The sequence below is a fragment of the Streptopelia decaocto genome (genome assembly GCF_964273445.1).
Source record: "Streptopelia decaocto genome assembly, chromosome: 6".
Classification (NCBI taxonomy): domain Eukaryota; kingdom Metazoa; phylum Chordata; class Aves; order Columbiformes; family Columbidae; genus Streptopelia; species Streptopelia decaocto.
In genome coordinates this window covers 62,240,031-62,262,892 of record NC_138660.1, presented here as the reverse complement: position 1 = coordinate 62,262,892, position 22,862 = coordinate 62,240,031, and the positions used below count along the sequence as shown (strand labels likewise).

The window sequence follows — 22,862 nt, the reverse complement described above, 5'->3', positions numbered from 1 at the left end:
GATGTGACCTGCTTTTGCTCAGTGAACTTATCTAAGAGCATCTCGACTCAGACATGGAGGGTAGGCTCCAGCCTTGTGCAATGCTTTGTAATGGAGCTCTGCAGCATCTGAGACCAACTTCTGCCTTTAACAAAGAGCTTTATTCACTTTTTTGGGCATTGTGAAGGCCCTCCGCACATTCATCACTTAATAATAGCCTGCAGGAGAGATGCATTAAACCACATTTTTAATGAGCATCTAAAAGCATTGCCTCCTGTTGAAGTCATCTGGTACCATCTCCACTTAGGACTGAGAAGATTTAGAGCACTTGCATTTGTTGTTAAAGGAACGAAAGAAAATAAAGTTTCCAACTCTTTAGAAAAGGAAGGGTTGGAGGCTGGTGCTGTGTTTCTGCTTGTTGTACAACCAGTCCTATAAAATCAGAACTTGCTGAGGGCTGAGCCTTGCCATTTTTAAGAGGAAAGACCTTGCAAAGGGCTTGTTTTGTATTTGTCTAAGCACTTCAAGCACAATGGTTATCCTGTCCATGATGGCAGCATCAGCTTACGTTTTGTAGATATTGCAATATCCTTCTCTTTCACGTAAGATTTAACTGACACACAAAATATTGCAGGAAGAACAGATCATAGTTTTAACGAACTCCAGAATTTCTATTGCTATTTAGCAGGCTGCATTTTATAAGTCTTTTAAGTTACATGATTACAACAACAGAAACATATCCCTTTTAGGGTCTTCTGATTGTTCCTATTATAAATCTTGGCTTTCTGTGTTTAAGAGCTTTCCCCAAATTCTCACTTCTCAAGCTGAAATTTCTCAAACTTGGTTTCATTCTGACAGAAAGTCTTTACACTTAGTCTTTTACCAGAAAAAAGACCCCACACAAATATTCCAAGAACTTTTAATCACATGGCAAAAAAGCACAAGAAGTAATGGTTGTCACTGAGGAAAAGAGCTTTTCCTTGTTGTCAGAGGCACCCCAAAAAATCAATTTGGGCAGGCCATAATCTCCAAACAGACTTTATTCTGACCAGAAATGTTTAGTGGAGAATCAACTAGAAATGGAGTTTATTCAGGATTATTCGGCACTCCAACAACATTATACAACACAGGTTTGGGTACCGCTTAGGAGCTAATTACTACACAACAGATTCAGACTCAAGGGATCCCAACACTCTAGAGTCATGATTCAAAATGTGAATCTTCCCACTCATAACAAGTGAAGACTCCCAAGGGCACCCAGATGGCTTACCAGCTCGGTGAAGTGTTTCAGCCCTTGAGGAACATTCCAGTCTAAGCAGGAAGGACACGACACCCCACCGTACCCCCACTGCACCACACAGACCAGCTCAAAGAAGCCGCCAGCATCTCCATTTATACCCTCATTGAACCTGAGCTGTGGCCATTAATGGGGGTGGTCCAGAAACTTCTCTCAACTAAGGCTTTTCATTGGTCAAGAGCCCTGTCTGTCAACCAGGGGGCAGGTACATAACCATAGTGGTCCATCAACTACTGCTTTTTTGTGGGGGAAGAGGGACAGTTGGAAGTGCAACTGCTACACTTGTTCTGCAGGAGACTGATGTTAAGTGGTGCGGTTATAGGAACCTTTGCAGATGAAGCAAAGACAAACTGGTTGGGGGAAGCAGTAGTATTTTCACCCCAGTTGAGGAAGACAATTCACTTTGCAAGGTGCCACCAGGAGATCACCATGTGTGGAAGAAGAAGAAGCCTGAGGTCTGGCAAGTGGCTCTGAGGGCCCAGCTGAAGAGGAGTGATGGTGCAGGAGCCCTTAGGAGAAGAGATAATGGTAAGCTGGTCCGTGGGACATTTGAGGACAAGTTGTGTCCCTTGTACAAAATAAGAGAATGTGTGCCCTGATCCTGCAGGGTTTGCTTTTGGAGATTTTAGAATCATTTCAGTTGGAAGAGACGCTCAGGATCATCAAGTCCAACCATAACCTAACTGTGGCACTAAACCATGTCCCTAAGAACCTCGTCTAAACACCTTTTAAATTCCTCCAGGGATGGTGACTCCACTGCTTCCCTGGGCAGCCTGTTCTCATGTCTGACAACCCTTTCCAGGAAGAATTTTTTCCTAATATCCAATCTTCTTCTTCTAATATTGTATCTTCTTTCTATGCAACATTTCAATATTTGAAGTGTTTCTCCTCAGGTACATGTTAGCTAGAGGGCACATTTCCATCAGCAGACAGGGCTCAAAGAGACACATGAACCTCGTGGTCAGAGGGATGACACTTGCAGCATGTAGAGGCAGCAGGTGAGGGCAAATCAAAGGTGCTTTGGGGCAACCTCAGGGCTTCAGTGCTGAAGTCCCAGGGTGCTGTTATGGGCAGGTATTTCAGAAGGGCTCCTGGGGGGGAATGATGCAGAAAGCCCCCTGTGTCCACATCCCCTTGGCTCTGGGGGAGCCTTTCACTTCACTGACCCACAGCCAAAGGGGGCTGAAAGAAATGTTGTTGAAAATAGGAAGCCATGCTGAAAGCAAACACATAGAAAAGCTTTTGGGACAAAGCAAGACTTGTCCTGCCTCTTGGAGGGGTTCTCCTCCACCTTTGCACCCCAGTAGGGTCGTGTGAGCCCCGATGGGAGTGCTGGGGACTTGCACAGGTGAGAGGTTTCTCGCTGAGTCAATGCACTGAGGACATTTCAGCTGAAGAAAGGCCGTTCCTTTCTGAAGTGCAAGAATGTGAGCAAAAGGAAAACCTTCAGTCTGTTCTGCATTCAATATCAGTCCACACACACTGCAAGTGCTTGAAATGCAATTAATAATGTCAGACCCTTTTACACTTTTAGAGAAGTTATTTATTATTACTTTTGTATTGTCATGACACTTATCACCTCAATAATAAAGTGTCTCACTTACTGTAATGGATCTAGCCTCAATGACCTGCCTGCAAGGAAAGGAAGATTTTAAAGACGGAAAATCAGGGTGCAGCAAGATGAAGTGATTATGGTCACACTGGGGAGGCCTGTGGCAGAGCCCTGTGCCAACCTCAGCTCTCCTAGGAACAGGGATGGCCCTTAATTACAAAAATGAACTTGCTTTTGCATGTTTGGACTTAAATGTTCCTCTGTTGAATATCCAAGTGAGAAGTTTTTAACAGCAGGTACTCTCTGATATGGTTTCCAGGCTGATTTTTGCAATCAGAAGATGACAGACGGTTTTGCAGTCAGGGTGCACACAAATGTTAAAGGCAGGTCCAGGAGCAGAGTGACACGGCAGGAGGCGCAGCAGCCCTGACAAACCCACAGTGAGGGGTTTTGGCAGCAGGGATCACCGGGGAAAAGGGCAAAGTCCTACCCAAACCCAGCCCACCAAAAAGCAGCATCCCGCACCACAATGCTGGCGCTCTGCCTGCAGGGCAACTTCCGTCTAATCATAAAATTACGATACCTGCTGGAAAACCATCATTAGCAGCCACTGACAGCTGATGGACAACCCCCGGGTTCTGCTTTGCCAACTGTTACCTGTCAGCTGCAAACACACTCCGTGTCACCATGATGAGCTCATGTTTTTCTCCCCAGAGGACTGAAACGTGGGATGGAAAAACTTTTCCTCCATCTCTTCCCCTTGCAACGTTAAGGAGCATCTCCTAGTGCCGGGCTCTTGTCCCCTGGGCTGTCAGCGCTGGGGCTGGTAAGGGCTGGTTCTCCTCCTTGCTGGTTCCTTTCCCTGCACTTACCACCTCATGACACCAAGGAGGTGGTGACTCTATGGAGAAGCCAGTGCCATCCAGTCCGTAGCAGCCCTGAAATGAAAAGCTGAGCTGTCATATTTGCAGGGGCCAGATGGTCCTCATGTTAGATGAAAATAAATAAATAAAAATTTAAAAAAAGAGGTGTCTTACAACCAAGATTAAAAGCAACTTCAAAGAGGCACTTGAAATGGATTTATTTGTTGCCATTATTTGCAAAATGTCTGGAAAGAAATTGAGCAAATGAATGAGGAAAGGCAAGGAGGAGATATGATGAGCTGGATGCAGCCTTTGGTGCAGGAGGCCCCTGACCAACAGGTGACCAAAAGGCAGGAGAAGATGGGGGAAGGAAAACTGAAGTGTCATAGAAGAAAGTCTATTTTCTCTATTCCCTACTTCTTTCCCTCCCTCCCTAGGCAGGTCATGATTCTCGTCAAAGTGGAGTTTTTATCTGAGCCTGAGTGAAATTTCATATATTCTCACATTTTCCAGGGACCGTTGTGACACATAAATAAACAAGACTCCAGTACCAGTATAAATGCTAATTACGTTCAAAAGCAGTTTGTTGCTGAGTGATAGAATTGGAAAATTTATTTAAATTCCCACCAGAACCAGAATGAATTTGGGGACCATAGTTGCTGGGAGTGCTGCTTCTCTACACATACAGGGACCCTAAATAGAGTTCACCCATACAGAGGAGAAAGCAAGAAGTTTACCCTCCCATTTATACCTTTACCTGGCTTTGTATTGTAGGTTATATTAATGTCATTAGTTTAAAATCTAAAAAGCATCAGAAATATTAATAAACATTAAGCAGTGGCTCAGGAATAATTTATACGAAGTGCAGTGGAAGAACGCTCTGGCAGCGCTGGTTGTTTTACGGCATTTGTAATCGGGTGAGACGCTCCTAGTAAAACATCTGGGAGACGAGTGCAGGTCATTTGTTTCGTGTCACCTTAGGCTCTGAAGCAAAAAATCTGCATTAGTGTTTGGCAGGAATTGCGAGTGAGTCACAATTGAGGTTGGTCATGACCCCACGTCCCCCAGATTTTCCTTAATTTGGCTGCTTTGAGATAAGGTGATGGGGGGGATGCTCTGCTGGAGAAGGGAGCTGGGAAGGGTGAGAGCTTGCAGGCAAGATGTAAAAATTAAACAGGCACAGGAAGGCCATCTAGGCTGAAATTTGTATTTCCTATCATTGTTATTTTGAAGTTCATAGAAAAACAAGTCCCAGCATGAGTGGGTAAGTTTGGGTGAATAATTTTTAGGCTGAAGGTTATTCACAGTTGGATTGTTTGATTCTCCAGTGTTAATTACTTCTGCTTTGAGTCACAGGGATTTCTTTGCATCCCAAAATGGATAAAAAATATCTGAAACTGAAGAATAACCTGTAGTTGATAGTAAATAATGGAGAAGGTCTATAAGTTAAATGTATTAAATCTGTAGAACTTTTATCTTTATTTCCTCAAATACCATCCCGTTTTCCTAAATAACAAGTGACACGATCTGCACAAGCACGACAAATCAAAGTCAACATTTATCTATGTGAAAACATCTACAAATCAAGATCTCTTGGACTGTTTGTTCAACGCTGGAAGTATATTATCCCTTCTTGCAGAGATAATAAAATCAAAACATTTACCCTCTGAATAATCATGTATGTACCTTATAAAGTAAAACCACTCTGAGTCAGGAAAATGTTGTAAAGCGTTCACAAAAGCAAGGGGCTTGGTCTTGTCAATGGCAAAGTGCCCACAGAGTTAAAAACCTAAAGAAAACAGCCACTGAAGCAATGAGCTGTAATCTTCCTTAATCCATAATATCAGCTGTTGACAGATACATACAGAGTGATTAATAGGACGCTAAAAAATGTTAACAATGCAATAGGGACTTGGAAACTGTTCTGAAAATTTCTTTATCATGTTTCTAAATTCACCAGAGGTACCATCATTACGGCGTACGACAAAACGTATGTTTTCTCTAGAAACTTGCTGGCAGGTCTAATCAAAAGTGCCTTCAGACTATCGGGGAGGGACTGGTGGAAATGAAGCTCCTGTTCTGCTCTTCCCTGTTCCTTCTCAGCAATGAGAAGAAAAGTCCGGCTGGGATCCAGCCATCTCACGTGTTCTACAAAGGACCCTCTTCAGACCCGAGATCCTTCCAGCTGCAGCTTGTACCCTTCAAACATTTATCTTGGAGAGATTTATTTTTTAACAAGAAATTGAAGGAGAATGGAGGATGGACAACACGTTTCCTGCATTTCGTAGCCCCAGCTCCCGTGCCCGGCTGATCACATGAATATATTTGTGTTAGAGGTATAAGCTGTCAGGTGAGTTTATTTACTTTCCTGGTTTAGAACTGATTGCAAGGAACATTTGCATCGATAAGGCTGCTCTTAGAGACAGCAAAGGACTTAGAACTGGTGACAGAAATAGTTCTTTATTTGCTTTGTGATTTCTGAAGGGCCGTGCATCTATATTTCAGCATTTCCCAGCAGAGCTGGGCTGGCTGACCAAGGGAGCAGAGGTGGGGGGATCTGTGTTATTAGAGGTGTCTTTCTGGACCCCGAGGCACTTATCCCCCAGCCTGAAGTTCGGGTGACTGTCCCTGGGTGAGAAGAAGCCCAAAGGCCCCAAGGTGGCTGTCTGTCCCCAGCCAGCCTGGAGCGACTCTGCTGGGACAGGACAAGGGCATTCATGGCCCTGCCAGCGTGTTTACTGGTACAACCCCCCTGTGTCCATACCAAAATAAGGATATTTCCAGGTTCTTGCTGTCTGGTGTCACAGAAGCTTGGCACATGGCAGAGTGACCATGCACTGGGCCATCGATGCCTTTGGAAACCCAACCACAACTCTCACCATCTAGATTTAAGTTTCTGTTGATACTTAAGCACCGGAATTGAGCAAATCCTAGGAACGATAGTTAATAATTAAGATGTTTTAGACTTTTTTTTAGATTTTTGTTCTCAGTCTGGAGGATCTGACCTTCAAAAATATATCATACTTTCAAAGACAGGGTGAAAAACACCTTCTTAGAGTTATGACCTGAGCCAGAAGGTTAATAATCCTATGTAGGTCTTTTTAAGCTCCAGGAAGGTTAAGGTGATCCTACCACAAGTACACGGTGATACAACCAGCAACTGGAGGGAGATTTGCCTGGCCTTTGCTGCCTTCTCTGCTGGGTACAGAGATGGTTCATGTTTTGGGTCAGCAGGACTTACTCCATGAAAAGGCTCTGCATGTTGAACTCACAGCTACTCCTGTCCTTCCCATCGTGAAGGCATTTAGAAAGGTCATTCCCTCAAGAAACTTGAATTATGTGCCTAGCAAGGACCCTGACAATATTTCTGAGGAAGTAACTCTAAACCATGCATGGTTTCAGGGCAGCTGGAGGTCTGTTTCTGGGCAGAAGCATGCCCTGGGTTTTCCTGGGATTTCCAAAGTACAGCCTTGTGGGAACTGCTCTGCTTGTGACCGTCAAAGATCTCACCACGCATTTATTGGATGTATTTACTTATGAAGAATGCATGGGGTACCCAAAGATTTTCTACATCCCTGATATAAGCCTCAATGGATTTCTAGGGGAAAATATTGAAAGGGAGAAAAAAAAAAAATTCAGCATCTGTCTTATTATGTTTTGCTCCCTGATTGAGGTTAGTTTTAATCTTCTCAATATACACTCCAGTATTTTAGTGAGCTTGTCTTTTAATGGGATTATTCAGAAATAAGCTGTTAGATTTTCCAGTTCCTAGGCTACCTTCTTTCTCCTGGTAATGTTCATGGATAGAGAAGCCTTGACATTCTTTACGAAGGCAAACCATTCAGCCCCTGAAAACAGGCCCAGTAAAAAGCAAATTATCCTTCCTGGATATCATACAGACCTGCTTTCTGTAACTCCTTTTGAGGAGGCTGTGATACATGATTAGAGCAACGCCATGCCATGGAAATGGACATATTGCTAACTTGAAATCAGGATAAAACCTGCAGCTGCTCCATTTAAAAATAATGCAGTTTGGGGTTTCTAGGCATTACTTCTGCTCCAGAATACACACAGCAGCTTCCTATGTGGTTATCCATGTATCCACAGTGTTCACTTTGGGCTGGAACAAGCTGTGGCCGTGCCGGAGCACACAGATCCCTCGGGAGCCGGGGATCTGCCATGGAGATCTTTGCTGAGCAGGGCTCATCCTGGACTGAGATCAACAAGGTTAATTCAGCTGAAAGCTAAAGCAGAAGCAACCTCATGCTCCTGACATCCCCGTCCTTATGTTTTTCTCCCCGAGACGGCGGCTGTGGCTGGTTAATTGTCTGTAGACCTGTGCTTGGGAGATAACTAAGCTGCAGCGCTTCAGCCAGTGAGTGAGGGGAAAAAAAAGAGCAGATTTTCTGCAGCCCTTGTTGTCGCCCATGCTGTGCAATCCCGGCACCAGGAACACGACGCTGGGGTAGGGAAAAACATGATCCCCAAGAGCTGATATTGGCAAAAAAAAGTGGAGCAGAGCTGGTGCATCATTCTCCTGCTCTGCTCTTGCCTCTGTTTCCGCAGCTCAGCATCTCAAGTGTTTTGGGAGGCAGATTTGATCCGCTGGCTGCTGCAGCCCTCTCGTGGCCACACAGACACAGATTCTGTGTGGGAGGAGAGTGTATTTTGAAAAGCACAACAAATAGTTATTAAATAGCATATTCATCCAAGAATAAAGATATAAATATACAGAACAGACACTCAGGATAGTAGTTGTTCCAGGTGTGCAAGCAGAGTCGTTGTTAAATTACTTGCTTTTCAAGAATCAAAAGAAAAATTATAGATAAAGCATTAAGCTGTCACGTTTTTAATGGGGTGCTGTGTTTCATCTCCCTTGGCTGTCACTAAACCGTCTGCTTTGAAGTGCTCCTTTCTTTTGAGCATTTGCACATTGATTTACAATGATGTGGGTAAATTTTGTGCTCACAGGTTTGCTGAGTATCTGCTTACTGGAAACTTGTCTGTCTGCTCAGGAACTCCAAGGAGGGGTGGAAGCCGAAGTGCTGCTTGTGTTGAGGAAGATCTGGTGGAGCCCATGTTGTTCCAAATTTCTATAAAGGTAGATGGTTCTTTGGAGCTTCCAACGCAAGTCTGGCTCTTGGTATATTTTGGTTTTCATTTTTATCTGCGAGAGAGAGACAGAGACATCACTAGCATGTAGAAATAAATCACAGCAATTACTAGTGGAAGGACAATGTTGATGGGAGCAGGGCTGAGAGCCTGTCCTACAGCCCAGCTGCACACTCCCTGCCCAGTGCTGTCAGCAACCACTGAGGAACCACCTGCAGAATAAAAACAGAAAATGGATCGAAGAGAAAAGCTTGTGCACAGGTATGGAGTGCTCTGCAGGAGGCTGTCCAGTTTTGATTGATGTTTCTGAGACTGACAGCGATAGTACTTACAGGCCAGAGTGCCAGCATCCTGCCAGAGGGATGATGTTACGCTATCGTTTTCCCGTTGCTTTCCTCTTTTTTCCATTACAGTCATTTCAGAGGAATCATCTGCAGGAGAAATGTCTGTATTTCAAAAAGTTATTTAAAAAACACAAACCAAAGTAAATAATAATAATAAAAAAAATAGTACACAAAAACTCCAAACAAACAAACGAAAACGACAACAACAAAGCACAAAGTGGAGCTGCCAAGGCTCCCTGAGCTGACATTCCCCTTTCAGACGGGAGCGCTGCTGCCTCTGCCAGTAGCCACATCCGGGCAGAAAATAGATGACGATTGAGGTGGGGTAGGTCTGGTGGGATCAGCAGGACTCTGGGTGACAATGACATCTAGTATTTTGCAAGCCAGTGTGCCAACCTGTGTGTTCATGATGCTGCAACAAGCCTTTTGATCAAGCCACCAAAGGCAGTGGCATCTGCAGCCCCTTCACGTGCATGGGGGCACATGCTTTCCAGCTTAAGCATGGAAAAATCAGCTTGTAGAGATAGGCTCTGCCTCTGCAGGTATTTTCCATCTGAGCCAGTGCTTCCTGCCCTGAGAGCTGTTTGCAGTGAGGCTGCTGGAACTGCAGAGCCCTCTGCCCCCATGTGCCCAGCCTAAGGTCTGCACAGCACCATGGTCCTCAATGCAGCACAAAATCCCACTGGTCTCCATCCAGGATCTGCCTTTGGAGGGCAACAGCCCTCTGAACGACTCAGGATCCTGTAGAAATAGCCTTAACTTACCTATATTAACATCTTAACCACACACAATATATTTAAGCAGCATAGGTGCTGTGGTGATGCTGCAGCACAAGGACGAGCTGCAGCTCACTCCCAGCTCTGCCACAGCCTCCGGTTCATCTTTCTCACTTACAAGAAACCTTTAATGCTTCCATGAAACAGAGAAAAAACACTTTGTTCTTCATTTTCTGTAAGCCCACACGTACAGAACAAGATGTGACTTTTTTTGGTTTAAAGTTGCTTTTATTTTATATGGAGAAAAAACAGTAGTAAGAAAGTAACAAAATTAATATCTGCCTGAAAGAGCATAGGGCAAGTATCATCCTGGGATCCAAAAAATTCTCCAAATGAAAAGGCTGACTGACTTTTAAGATGTCTATATTGTGAGATGCTGAGACACTTGGGGCAGTAAATACCTACACTGACAAAACCACGTGAAATAGCCAAGCACAGAGCCACTTGCTCAGGTCTGGGTGCAGTGAGCCCATTACTTGGGTGCAAAGCAGTAGGGACACCTTGCTGGTTTTGTCCTGCTGCAGCTGCAAGTGTCGGGTCTGTATGCAGCCAGCAGGGGGGCTGCAGCCTCCTCCTGGCTCTAAAGCAGCATCTGGTCATAGAGACACATCTAAACATGAGGAGAAACTTCTTTACTGTGAGGTGCCAGAGCCTGGAACAGGCTGCCCAGAGAGGCTGTGGAGTCTCCTTCTCTGGAGACATTCAAACCCACCTGGACACCTTCCTGTGTGATCTGCTTTGGTGAACCTGCTTTAGCAGGTGAGTTGGACTGGATGGTCTTCAGAGGTCCCTTCCAACCCCAACCATTCTGTGATTCAGTATGTAAACATGCTGGTTCTATAGAAAAGTGGGAATCCTAGCGTCAAAAGCACAGACAGGATGTTAAAAAAGCAAGTCCATTTAGGCTTTTAGTGAGATGGAGCTCTTTAATTTCTGGAAAACGTTCTCCTAGGGTTGGACTAAACAGCCAAGGTGAAATCTTGGCCCTGATGACCTCAGTGAGACAAAGAGCTCATCCCAGGTGCCTCAGGCAGCTCCACCGCCCTTGGCTGGGAATGGGAGGCTGCAGCCAAACCCCACTTTCTTGCTTTCATACCTGCAAATTGCCTCTTTCTACACTACACCCTTCTGCGACCACATCGCCCCTAACTCAACTTCTACAGTTGGTCTGGGCTCTAGGATTCAACCACAATCATACTCAAGTTGTTGCTGAAGATGATCCTCCCATCCTTCCTGCTGCTGCACTCGGGCTGGCACAGAGCCTCGTGCAGCCGCCGCCGCAGAGCCGGGGGGGCCGTGCCCAGAAAGTCTTTTGTCCCCGTCAGGAAATCCATCATGAGGGCTCCAACCGGGTCACCCTCGATAAAGCACTCGGTGATATCCCAGCCCGACGGGAACTCATGGACGTGGTACACAACACCCAGTCTCTTCAGAACATCCGTGATGCCGTTGGAGGTGACGTAGTGGCCGCTGTCGGTGGGAGGCAGGCAGTGTCTGTACTTCTTCCATAAGCTGGCCCAGCCGCTGCTGTCTGGCAGAGCAGGAGGGAAGGTTATTTTTGCAAAGCCAAGGCAGCCAAACACCAGGTAATGCAACTTATAAATGGCTGTGAAATGCTTCTTTACTGCTGGCCCAGACTTTGCCAGGAGCGATAGAAAAGCTTTCCCCTTACTTGAGACCACTTACAAATGTCAGTGCCTGGAGAGGGGTAAAACTGTCATGTTCCTCAGGTGTCCTTACAAAACTCTGCTGTTTAAAGAACACTCCGAGGAGATGGTGTCTGGCACTGGATTTGCTCAGAATGAAGAGCACACACAGACTTATCAGTGCCCTGAGCCTGCACATGCATGCTACCTGTCAACCATCCATTTGACAGAATAAGTGCAGATGTTTTTATACATTGAACCTCAATTTCAAGCACACAACATAGAATATATCCCTGTAAAATCCAGTCCCAGCGAAGGAGGGTAACAGCCTACCAGCAATGCTGAATACGATGAAGTGCACTTTACCCAATGCACCACAAGCTAGAGAAGTTCACATGGTGAACATGGGGAAGTGCACTTTACCCAATGCACCAGGAGCTAGAGAAGTTCACATGGTGAACATGGGGAAGTGCACTTTACCCAATGCACCACAAGGTAGAGAAGTTCACATGGGGAAGTGCACTTTACCCAATACACCACGAGCTAGAGACTGATGAATGGGGAACAGCCCCGAAGATGAGTCCTCCCAGAGATGAGCATGTACAGTGCTGATTTCACCATTTCACCAGCCACACTTCTCTCTAGGCAGTAATTTCACATCAGGAGGTCTCTTTGAGGTATGAAGCAATTAATCTACTTCATAAACAGGGAAGCAAAAGCATGAAGGCTACAGCTGAATGGTCCCATCAGACACGGTGGTCCAAGAGGCCAAGTCCAAGACTTCATGCTCCCTATGAAATGCAGTTTTTGTTTGATTTAATCACTATAGAATAAATGCTGCTGTAATACTGAGATTAATATTTGCGGCTTGCATGCTTCAAAGCTCTTCAAAACACCGGCAATGAAGCAAAAAAAAATAAAAGATCCCTCTTACCTGATAAAATTATTATCAGGAGTTTACCATGATGGTTGAGGCAGCTGTGGAAAAACTTGATAGTATTGTGAATATCTTCCACACGGTATAGCATCTAGAAGTGACAGAGTTAAACACAGTCGTTATTCCTCCTCCGCAGTGCAATGGCCCATCAAAGGCTTAAAGCCTTTCTCTATGGAGTTGTTGTTTTAAATAACTTCCTAGGTGTTTCCCAGCCTGTCCTGGCTCATCACATACATTTTGGGATGCCCCACAGTACCAAGCATCACCAGCTCTCCCCCAGCACCAACAGCCTGGGGTCACTAGGACAAAGCAGGGCTCGTTTAAAAGGCTGCCCTTGGAACTCATAACTTAGTGCTTGACCCGGCCACCAAACCCCTGGAACACTTTTCAGTTGTGAAATCAGCTCTTAGGAAACTAAAGCAAAATGAAATAAAAGAAAAAATTAAATAAAAACCATCAAAGCATTTTTTTACAAAATATAATTGGCACATACAACATCAGTGTCACCAGGATCAGAGACACAGCAGCATAATTTCTGACCCAAAACCTGACATAAGTGCTCATTCACTAACCTTTCCCTTCAGTGTCATTTAAACTACTCTGATTAAGCCAAAAAATTGAAGTTTTGTTTTTTTTTTTTTCTGAAGCAAAGCAAAATTGTCAGTCTCTGAATGATGTGTGATGGTCTGAGACTCATCCTGTTTTATTACCCACCATACATAGTAAAACTAGTGAAAAACAGAGACCAAAACCAGGGTGGATAGGGAATGAGGTTTGGTGTTTGTAGACCTACCGCAGAAGTTATTGCTCATGGGAGAACTGTGCTCAGCTCTGGTCCCCCTGACTTCACACATAACAGCAGAACTGAAGGGAGTAGCTAATACTCCTATATTAAAACCATACTTCATTACCTGGATCATATGGATGAAGTCGAATTTCTTATGCGTGCCTTTCTCTTTAACCTGTTGTTCATACTCAGAGGAAGTGAGCTGGTGCCAAATAAAGGAGACATTCTGCAGGTCTGGAGCTTGGTTCACCAACTCTGTTTTAGACAGTGGAAGAAAAACATTAATTTCACAGACCAGCGGACAAACTCATCACTCAAATTGTGAGTACTCAGTCTGCCCCAGGCGGGTGGAGATGGCCTGGGCACCTCACCTTTGTAAGCTGCCACGTGCTGTGGGTTGGGCTCTACGATTTCGTTGTCAATAAGGACCCCCGGGTGTGCAGCCTGCAGTATCCTGATCATTTTCAAATCCTGTTCACCTGTTCAATAAACACAAATTCATTACCTTAAAAAGTGTGTAAAATGGGATTAAAATCCCCCAAGTAGCAGTGAGGCACTTTCTGCCTTGTGGCACCTAATCCGGTGACAGTCTTACCACCATATCTTGCTGCTCAAGCTAACATATATTTACAGATAAGAGTAAGAACATGGAAGAGATAAGCAGTGACACAGAAACCCGCTGATGGCGATACTCTAGGTCACAATAATCAAAGTTCAATATTTGAAAAAAACAGGAAGCATTAGTTTTTAACAAAAAGGCGAAGTTTCCATGGAGAGATGGAAGGAGCCAGCAGAGTTGTGCAACTTCAGCGTGGCACAGGGTGATCCTCACCTCTGGCACTGCCCTGGTGGCTGCTCTGCTGCTGGTGGGACACAGCTCAGACACCCCAGGAGCTGCATGGCAAGAGGAAAGACCCATTGATGTGCAGTACCCTGGGTCTCTGCTCTTTGGGGACCGGCCACATGGTCTCAGCTCTGGGTATCTACTAACTAGTTGTTATCGTGGAGTTGCAAATAGAGACTCATATTGGTGTGCAGGTGCCCTGCAGACTTAGCTATTTGTGCTCCTCTGTTGTTATCTGAGCTCTGGAGAAGCAAGTGGCAGTCTGTCCTTCTGTCCGAGAAAATTCCTAGCCTCTTTCAAGGTGGTGTAGGCCCCCCTTGTTTTCTCTCAGAAAGTCCACAATACACCAAGTGTACAAAGTCCATCTGGTTCATCTGGGACTATGGAAATAAATAGCAGAGGTGTCCACCTCGAGTGGACCTTTGCGAGAATCCTGTCTGTAGCTCATGGTGTGACCTAAAAATAGTCTTGTCCTTACAAATGTCACACAGGGAGGGCTTGATACGAGATACTGCATCATCCCCAGCCTTTCAGCTGATGTACCAGCTGTGAGAAAAGTCGTCATCTTTGGCAGGTGCTGCAGTAAATAGAATTCAAGGAGGGAAATATCAGCCGTGCCAGCACTACAGGGACATCCAAGGAAGGACGGATCTTTTGCAATTGGAGAAAAATACCCAAGACCCCTGAGGAATGCAGTGGCAGCAGCGCAGGGTTGGCCGGAGGCGGAAGGAAAGAGGCTGCAGCTTCATCTGTTGAAAGGCGGGTGCATGGGTCAGTGTTGTTGACACTGGCATTTCAAGGAAGATCCCTATAGGAAGAAGCTGAATCACTTTAGACAGCCCTGGATGCCAGTTCGTATTTGCCTGGGGTGAGGAGCACCAGCAATCAGGTGCTGACGTGGGTAGAGCATCACTGCCTCATGCCCTGGAGCCACTGGCAGCGGCAAATGGGTAAATCAACGGCAAATGGGAATTTTAAAAGGTGTGGGGGTTTTATTTTTTTAAATTCATTTGTTTGTGGGTTTTTTTGTTTGTTTTGGTTTGGTTGGTTCATTTGGTTTGGATTCTTGTTGTTGCTTTGGGTTTATCTGTTTGGTTTTTCATTCCACCACTGTAAAATGCTGTAGTGCAGTCTCTGCAAAAATGGGTAAAAATGTCCTCAACCAGGGTGTCTGCAAAAGCCCAGTAAAACACAGGAACTTCTCTGCTCCACCTTGAAACCCCTGCAAATTTGACACTAACTGGGAGGTTACAGCCGAGATAGTTAAACCAGCCACAGGATGTTTACACGGAACGGGGGTGAATGAGAAAATGTGATCTGGACTGGCCAGCAATCTTTTAGGATGTGGAGTAGGTCACTAATCCCCATTAATATTTTCGTCAACTAAACTAATTCTGGGGGCTCTGTGAAATCAGAGTCCAAGCCTGCAAAGGTCACGGATCAGATATAACCTTTTGCTCAGTGCCATCCCAGCTCACTCCCTGCCCGGACACAGCTCTTACAGCCCTGGGCAAGCTGAGGGAGTACGAGCCTGCGAGGGGCAAATGCCCAGGAAACCCAGGAAATTTTAAGGTTTTTATTTTTCCACTAAAATATCTTCTGAAGAAGAAATGAGGAAAAATGAGAACAGTACAAAAAGTTCATTTTTCCCTTGTGTTTTCCTGGAGACAGAATTTTGGTTTTATACTACTTAATGAAAAGGGAGTGTAATTGAGAACTGAATCATTTCTTCCTCCTTGCTTTCTCATGTGCTCCAACATATTCCCAGTTGGGGAAAGTAATACAACACTGTTTTTCTCTTACTCAGGAAAACAAGGAAAAAAAAGACGACTTTAATTTGAAAGTATTAACACCTAAAATTCAGCTGAAAATACTTTAAAAGTAAAAGCAAACTCTGACAAATCAAACTGCCACTTCTTTACCTTTTATTTTCTCCCAGCTTCCCTAGGAGCAAAGTTGGATGTTTCACCATTTTTTTTTTTCTTTTCTTGTAACACAAATGCATTTAGAACACGTTTAAAGTTATTTTTTCTGAAAGATTGTTTCTCTCTTGGGGGAAATAACATTTGCATTTGTACCTTACTTATTTCTGGGTAAAAACACAGTGGTAACAAAGAAACACGTCTCGAAAAAGCTGAGAAGGCCCCATTGTGCCCATCTGGTTTTGCACCACCTCGAGCAAAGCATTGCCCAGCTTTGGCCTCTGGGATCCCAAAAAGCAAAGCAAAGAGAGAAATCTCTTCAGATGGGATATTGTAAGACAGGACTTCGGGTTGAACCAACCTCTTGGATGTCTCTCATTCTCTCCAATGAGGCTTGAAGATGCTCTCGTATCTAACTTGGAGCAGGACACCTTGCTTTGAGACATCTAAAGTCAGGTGGGAGTCATCAAGAGGCAGACGGCTGAGTAGTTATCCCCATTGCCCAAAATTTCAGTATCGCTTTCTGTTCCCCAGAGGGACCCCAACCCCCAGCACCCTCACCTGTGCCGCTTCCAACTCCCAGAACATTTATGGTTGATTTTCCATTGCCGAGACTGAAAAGATAAGTACACGTCACTTAACCACACTACACAACTTCATGTTTTAATTCTAATATCTTAGATGCCACATTGGCCTGGAAATTTAACTGAGTTTGGACACACGAATTGGGATAGAAATTCGAGCATCCCTTTGGAGCCCAGCTAAAACCAGCTGCATGGTGGTAGCCAGCCCCATATTAGCAAGCTCATATTTCAAAGTACAGTAGGCATCAGGGTATAGTGTTTCTCATCCTTTGCCAGAGAGTTTTCTTCAAGCTGTAGCTGGCACTGTGCAAAAAGAGCTTGGGGAACCCCAAGGTGAAGGATTCCCTTTGGGGGTCGCAGGGCTGTGCTTGAATGGGATGGGAACCACTCCCCAGCCATGGATGCAGGGACAAGGTGAGCAGGGAGAAAACTCTGCACCCTCAGGGACAAGTCTGGGTTTCCAATATTGGGTATAAGTGCCCAGCAAAATTAAAACCTCAGGCTAACCAGATGACTGGAAATCATCTCCAACATTCATCTTGGTTTGAAATTGGAAGGAAAGGTCAAAACCTTCAATAATTTTTACCTTAGAAAAATGACTTCTGAAAAGATTAGAAAAACCCCAGCCCAACATTGTGGTTCCTAGCAGAATATTTAATAACAGCCTGGCTCAAAGATGAGGAGCCTGGGCTTGAGGCACCTCACTGCTCTGATGTGCTTTATGGCCTTATTTTGCTATGCGGCATGGACTGTGCAGAGAGTTTGAGTTTCCCATGCAAAACCTCAGGAGACACTGCAGCAATGATTCAACAAGATGGGAGCAAGTAGTAAATCCTGAACGGCATGAGCTAGTCAAGGAGCCCTAGTCCTAATGAGGGTCAAGACCCTTCGACAGACCCACAAACAACCAATATTTTACACTGTTTAAAATCCACGTAAGTAAATTTTTTATTTAGAATTTCCCAATACAAATTACTTTTAATTATTATTTCTATTGCTTATATATAAATATATGGTCTGAAGTTGCCTGGCTAAATTTTTTTCTCAGTGGAGAATACAGTTTCTGTAACATTCAAAAATTGCCCAAACTTGAAAGATCTTGTGGTTTGGATCTAGGTTGCTCTAAAACTTCTCTACAGTCACCCAGGCTTAATATATTACATCAATACTTCACAAAACTGATTACCATTTGTTACTTAAGCAATGCAAATCGACTTAGGATAGAAATAAGGAGGTCTTAGGGGATTGAGAAAACCAAGAATTAGTCACTGGGAGAGAATTAGAGATGTGTTTCTGTTTGGGCTGATGCGTCATGAAGTTCCAATAGCAGGGAGAGAGCACGAGAAAGCATTTGAAACAAAACCAGCCAAACAACAAGAAATACATTAATCCTCAGAAAATCAGCTAATGAAAAGAGATGGAAGTGAAAATCAGGTCTTGATTCTTTCCTTAACATAAGCTGCGAGGCAGCACAGTGTATTAATTGAAATAGCATGTATTCTGGAGTCATTGAACAGAATATCCTAAAGACCACCATTAAGGGACTTAAAATAGAAAAGCGTTAAAAGTTCATTCATGCCCCAGAATATCCTTAAACGTGTTTGCTGACCCTCGTGCACAGATTGCCCTCCCGAGATAACAGATGGCTTTCCCACCTTGGTGGCAGTGGTCCTTACCTAGCCATGATTTTGGGCATTTCTTCCTTGTTGAACTCATCCATGCACTGGTGCTCTGTTGAATGATCCAAAAATGACTTGAAGGCCTCTACATACTCCTCAGCTGTGAGACTTCTCATGGAAGGGATCACATATAGCTCTTGAGAAACAAATACAAGTTGTGTGTTAGCAGCCTCAAGGCAAATGAAGGATCAAAACACCTACCTCGTGGAAGAAACCCAACCCAACAGAAGCCAGAGATTCAGGAAGACAGTACAGAGGATGCATGGCCCAGGAGCCATCCATGGAAGTGATCTCATGTGAACACTTTCCAACCAGTTCACACTCAGGGTTTGAAAATTATTCTTAGATGATCTTTGATACCAGCGTATTTGTTAAATGCCTCATTACTGCAGGTCATCCTGAGGAAAATGTCTCCAAAATGCTTAGCCACATACAGGGTACTCAGTTTGCAGAAAGGGAGGTAAGTGGAGCGTTTTTCTGGAAGACTCAAGGCAAGAAGGAGAAGGGTTTCCCACAGCAGGTCCAAAGCTGGAGGGGTCATCGCTCTCGCACACGTTGGGTAGTGTAACTGCAATCCCCAGCTCTTGGCACACTTGCTATTGGGGCTGACGCAACACAAAAACTGCTACCTGCGCCTGAAGCAAAAATAGTCAACCTTGTGCACCTCATTCCCAACTCTCGCCAGCGTGGGACGATAGTGTTCTGTTGAGGAGGTGAATTCCCCACCAAAAACCGAAGCTTGTGGCCAGAATGGCAACTGTTAACAAAAGAATCTCATCTGAACGGGCTCGTGCTCGAATGTGGGTGGCTGAGACCAGGATTTCTTGCTCTGAACCAATGCCCCGGGCTACTCAAGGGGCTGGAAACAATTATTGCAAAAACTCACTCTCCTGCTGTCTAATGACAGTGCTCTGGCCAGGGCATAAGCTCGGGTCAGCTGCCCAGGTCTGAGGAGCAGCTTAAGAGTAAGACTTGAGGCTCATGAGAAGATGCCAGTCACCGAGTACTGGCTCTGTTGGTCTATCTCAGGCAGAGAGCTGCAGTGCCAGCCTCAGCGTGTGAGATCAGCATTGGAAAGGGGGTATTCCATAGAAAAAAATTGCCTTTTCCTCCTTAAAGAAATGAGGGTGAAGGACAGAACTCGGCAGAACACCTTTATCCTCATTTTTGCCTTTTGAGGAGCTGCTTATTTATCATCTGCTTGTATTTCCCACTAATAAGAAAATGTGTATGTCTCATACAGGACCGTGCAATCTTAAACTGATGTCTGTACTGTTTCCAAAACCACATGTCATCGGCAGCTGTATTTCTACTACGTATGTATGGAGACCCTATGTCCATCCTGTTGGAGGTAAAGTTGTCAACATCTCTCCTCAACACTTTGAACTAGACCCTAACATAAACCTGAAATCACCTGAATTGCAGTCAGTTTAGCATCCTCTTTCTTTCTTTTCTTTTTTTTTAAATAATCCCTAACTTCAAAAGAATTAAACCATGTTTGCAATGATAGCAAACTGAGTGGGGATTTGATTTTAATTGCCTTTTTTAAAAAAAATGTTCTCCCAAATACCTGAATTATCGTGTGGAGCTGTCAGAATCTCTGCTTCAAAGTTCATGCTGGGGAACCTATTCCTGTAAGGAAAGTATAGCACTTCAGTTATTTGAAGAACCTGTATGCTTTTTTTGAAGCTGCATTGAAAATGCAGAACAAGAGGAAGCTGCTCCAGGACAAATTTTCCTCACCTGGTAAGCAATACTGTTTGTTCGCTTTACTAGAATAAAGAAAGTCAAAACTTCTTGGTTAGCTGATCACCCATAAGCATCAGCAAGGGACTGAACGCCTGCACCCCTGCTTGTCTGAGGTGCATTGTAGGAGCTTTTCCTCCTTCTGAAGAATCATTAACCAGTCAATACAGCAGAAGCTATTAGACTAGCTGATATTACACACTTTGTGAAAGCTTTCATCATTAATGGAGTAGAAGAAATAGCAGTGAAATTAGGAAAAGTCTATGGTGAGCTTCAGCATCTGAAGTGATCTCTTAGATCTACTTGGCCTAATGTTTCCGGGACCTTTTTGCCTTCCTTTTATTTTTTTTTAACTTCAGTTCTTCCCAGCTGCAAATATAACATAGGGTAACTTGTAGAAGGCACAGGACTCAAAGAGCAAAAGTCAAAGAGGTCATTTGACCATAAATGTTTTCATTCAGTCCTAAGTTTTAATTCTTAGTTTAGGGGGTTTTGTGAAGAATTCCAGCAATGAAGTCGCATCTTCATTTTCCTTTGACAATGTGTCTCATCTATAAAATAGGGGTGAGGTTCCACTAGCAAAAGGAAGGTGTGAAATTAAGCCGGAGCAAGGACCTCACTTCTGCAAAGTGTTGGGATAAGGCTATCTATGCAAGGGGAATAGTCATCTTCTGGGTAACCATGTTTCAATATCGAGATGCTCAACAAGATTGGGGGTGCTATTCCTGTATAATCTGGGCTTAGACATGTTACTGCTCTCAAAGCTTTGCCATTAGAAAATGCTTCATGACAAGCAGCCTGCAATAGCAGTAAGCAGCACCCAAGCCCCCTCTGCCAGGGAGAAAACTCCTGCACAAATAAGAAATGAGCCAGAAGGTGTAAAAGAAAAATGGGAGTCTTGTAGTAGCACTTTGAGATACACACAGGTGATGACTGTGCTGACAGGTAGCAAGGAAGTGGCTACAAGTGCAAATAGCACACAGCTTTGGTTGATGAAGGCACGACAAGACTAAGGTGAGCCAGAAGTCTCAGAGATGCTGGGGCACTGCCAGAGTCCTGCAAGACCAGTTGATTCCACCTGAGTTCACAGCCAAAGTCATGTACCTGGCTCCCACAAGGTACATCAAACGTCTTGGTTCCACGGCCTTAACTTCAGCCCCCTACCAGAAAAGACCTCACAGAAATCCAGCTTGAACTCAGCCCACCTCCACAAGCTCCAGCTTGGCTACAGGCCAGTCCCTCCAATTTCCACTCAGCCCTTTGACCTCTCCCATCTCTGCCTGTCAAACCAGAGGACTATTTTGTCCTCTCAGCTGGCTGAACTGAGCTAGATAGTTTTCAGGATAAATCTCCCACCAAAATTCCAAGGGGTAGCATGGCTTTCCCTGCACAGAGAGGAACATCTCTCAGGGTCCAGGGACATGAACTCCATTTCTGACCGGTCAAACGTTTCTAGCCATCCCTGGAGACTTGCCAGGTGACCTGGACAGACTGCAGAACAAGTATTCACCAGGATGGATGACGCCAAGTTAACTTTTCCACCAAGACACTTGCCATTTCTCCCCAGGCAGGGTTTCTAATATTGATTAATGCTGTTGCTGGGACAGTGAAACAGGCTTACTTATCTCTGGGAGCGAACGGACTGCCTCTAAAATCTCACCTAAAATCTAGTCTAGATCTAAAAATTGAGTGCAGTACTTTGGGCTGATGCTGCCCATCCCAAGACCCGATGCCCAACAGCAGGACTGAAGCAGTGGGATGCAGGGAGTAGGATGCTCATGGGCACAGCTCATTCTGCTGCGGCTCCTGGTTAAGCCGGAGCTTGCCCTTAGCAAGGTTAAACCTTTCCCCTCCATGAGCTGAGCAGGTTGCGTTACAGACTGAAGGCTCAGAGCACGGAGAGAATTCACAGCATCACTCTAAGTGATGCAGCATCTTTAAGTTGAGAAAGTCACTAAATTCAAGATGTTTCTAGCAGCATAAATTGCAGAACAGCTTTGTACCTCATAATTTCATTACACCTAAACTTAGGCTGCTGAGGGGCTAACGGTCTCCTCACAAAGGCTGGCTTAGCCCCCATCCCTCCCAGGACATGGGCACATCTGCTCTTTTGCCCACCTTACACACGTCCACCTGTGACACAGGGACAGCAGGGGCTGGCTCTGCCACCCAGCCAGTCAGTGGGGAAACACACACCCTCACTCCCTTCCAAAAATCCACATACCTCTTCATCTCCGGGGCCGGGTCCATGGTCAGGGTGGGTGCCGTGTTGGGGCACGGTGGCTGGGCAAGGGATTGGGGCTCACCGGGCTCCTGGCCCCTATGTTAGCATGTCCACCGCGGCGCTGGCGGTGACCCGGCGTGCGGCTCTGCGGCACCTGTCGGGACAGGCAGCGTCACTGGGGCGAGGAGGGGAAACCCGAGCCCCGCGGGGAAGGAGCGAGGGGTGCGCGGCCTGACGTCTGCGGGGCCGTCCTCATCGTACCGGAGCTGCGCTCTTTGCAGGGGACAAAAGAGAAAAAGGGACAGATTGAGACTTCAAAAAAATCTTTAAAACCTAAGTGGAAGTGGCAGGGGGGTGTCAGCCAGCAACCGGCAGACCTGGGGCCATTTCCATCCGCTTTTTATTTTGCTTTGAATGCTGCCTCTCCTACGTGTTTGCTGCCCTGGGTGGTAGGAGATGCTTTCCCACATCCTTGCCATCATCCTCACTTTCTCCAGAGAGGAGGGACTCGCTGGCTGCCCAGAGACCCATAAAAGTGATTTTTCCATCTCTGATTCAGGGGGAAACATG

At 45.1% G+C, this 22,862-nt stretch overlaps 1 protein-coding gene and 1 long non-coding RNA gene across 4 annotated transcripts; both read right to left on the bottom strand.

The window, feature by feature from the left end:
* Nucleotides 1-2,905: 2,905 nt before the first annotated feature.
* Nucleotides 2,906-9,234, bottom strand: LOC309440900. The gene is made up of 3 exons (XR_014184283.1): nucleotides 9,136-9,234; nucleotides 8,684-8,858; nucleotides 2,906-3,766 (listed from the first exon to the last, which is right to left on the bottom strand). It is a non-coding gene; the product is annotated as an uncharacterized lncRNA (long non-coding RNA).
* Nucleotides 9,235-10,138: 904 nt separating this feature from the next.
* LOC309440898 (carnosine N-methyltransferase 2) lies at nucleotides 10,139-22,570 on the bottom strand. Of its 3 annotated transcripts, XM_082055117.1 has the most exons (9): nucleotides 22,293-22,369; nucleotides 19,893-19,954; nucleotides 18,757-18,957; nucleotides 18,320-18,458; nucleotides 16,621-16,673; nucleotides 13,665-13,772; nucleotides 13,418-13,548; nucleotides 12,504-12,597; nucleotides 10,139-11,454 (listed from the first exon to the last, which is right to left on the bottom strand). In XM_082055117.1, exons 4-9 carry the CDS (start codon nucleotides 18,436-18,438, stop codon nucleotides 11,099-11,101), a joined length of 861 nt encoding a protein of 286 aa, XP_081911243.1. In that variant the 5' UTR covers nucleotides 18,439-18,458; nucleotides 18,757-18,957; nucleotides 19,893-19,954; nucleotides 22,293-22,369; the 3' UTR covers nucleotides 10,139-11,098. The 3 variants fall into 3 exon arrangements, with proteins under 3 accessions (XP_081911243.1, XP_081911241.1, XP_081911242.1); XM_082055115.1 differs by lacking the exon at nucleotides 18,757-18,957 and having other exon boundaries at nucleotides 22,293-22,570; XM_082055116.1 differs by lacking the exons at nucleotides 18,757-18,957; nucleotides 19,893-19,954 and having other exon boundaries at nucleotides 22,293-22,570.
* Between the last annotated feature and the right edge of the window lie 292 nt (nucleotides 22,571-22,862).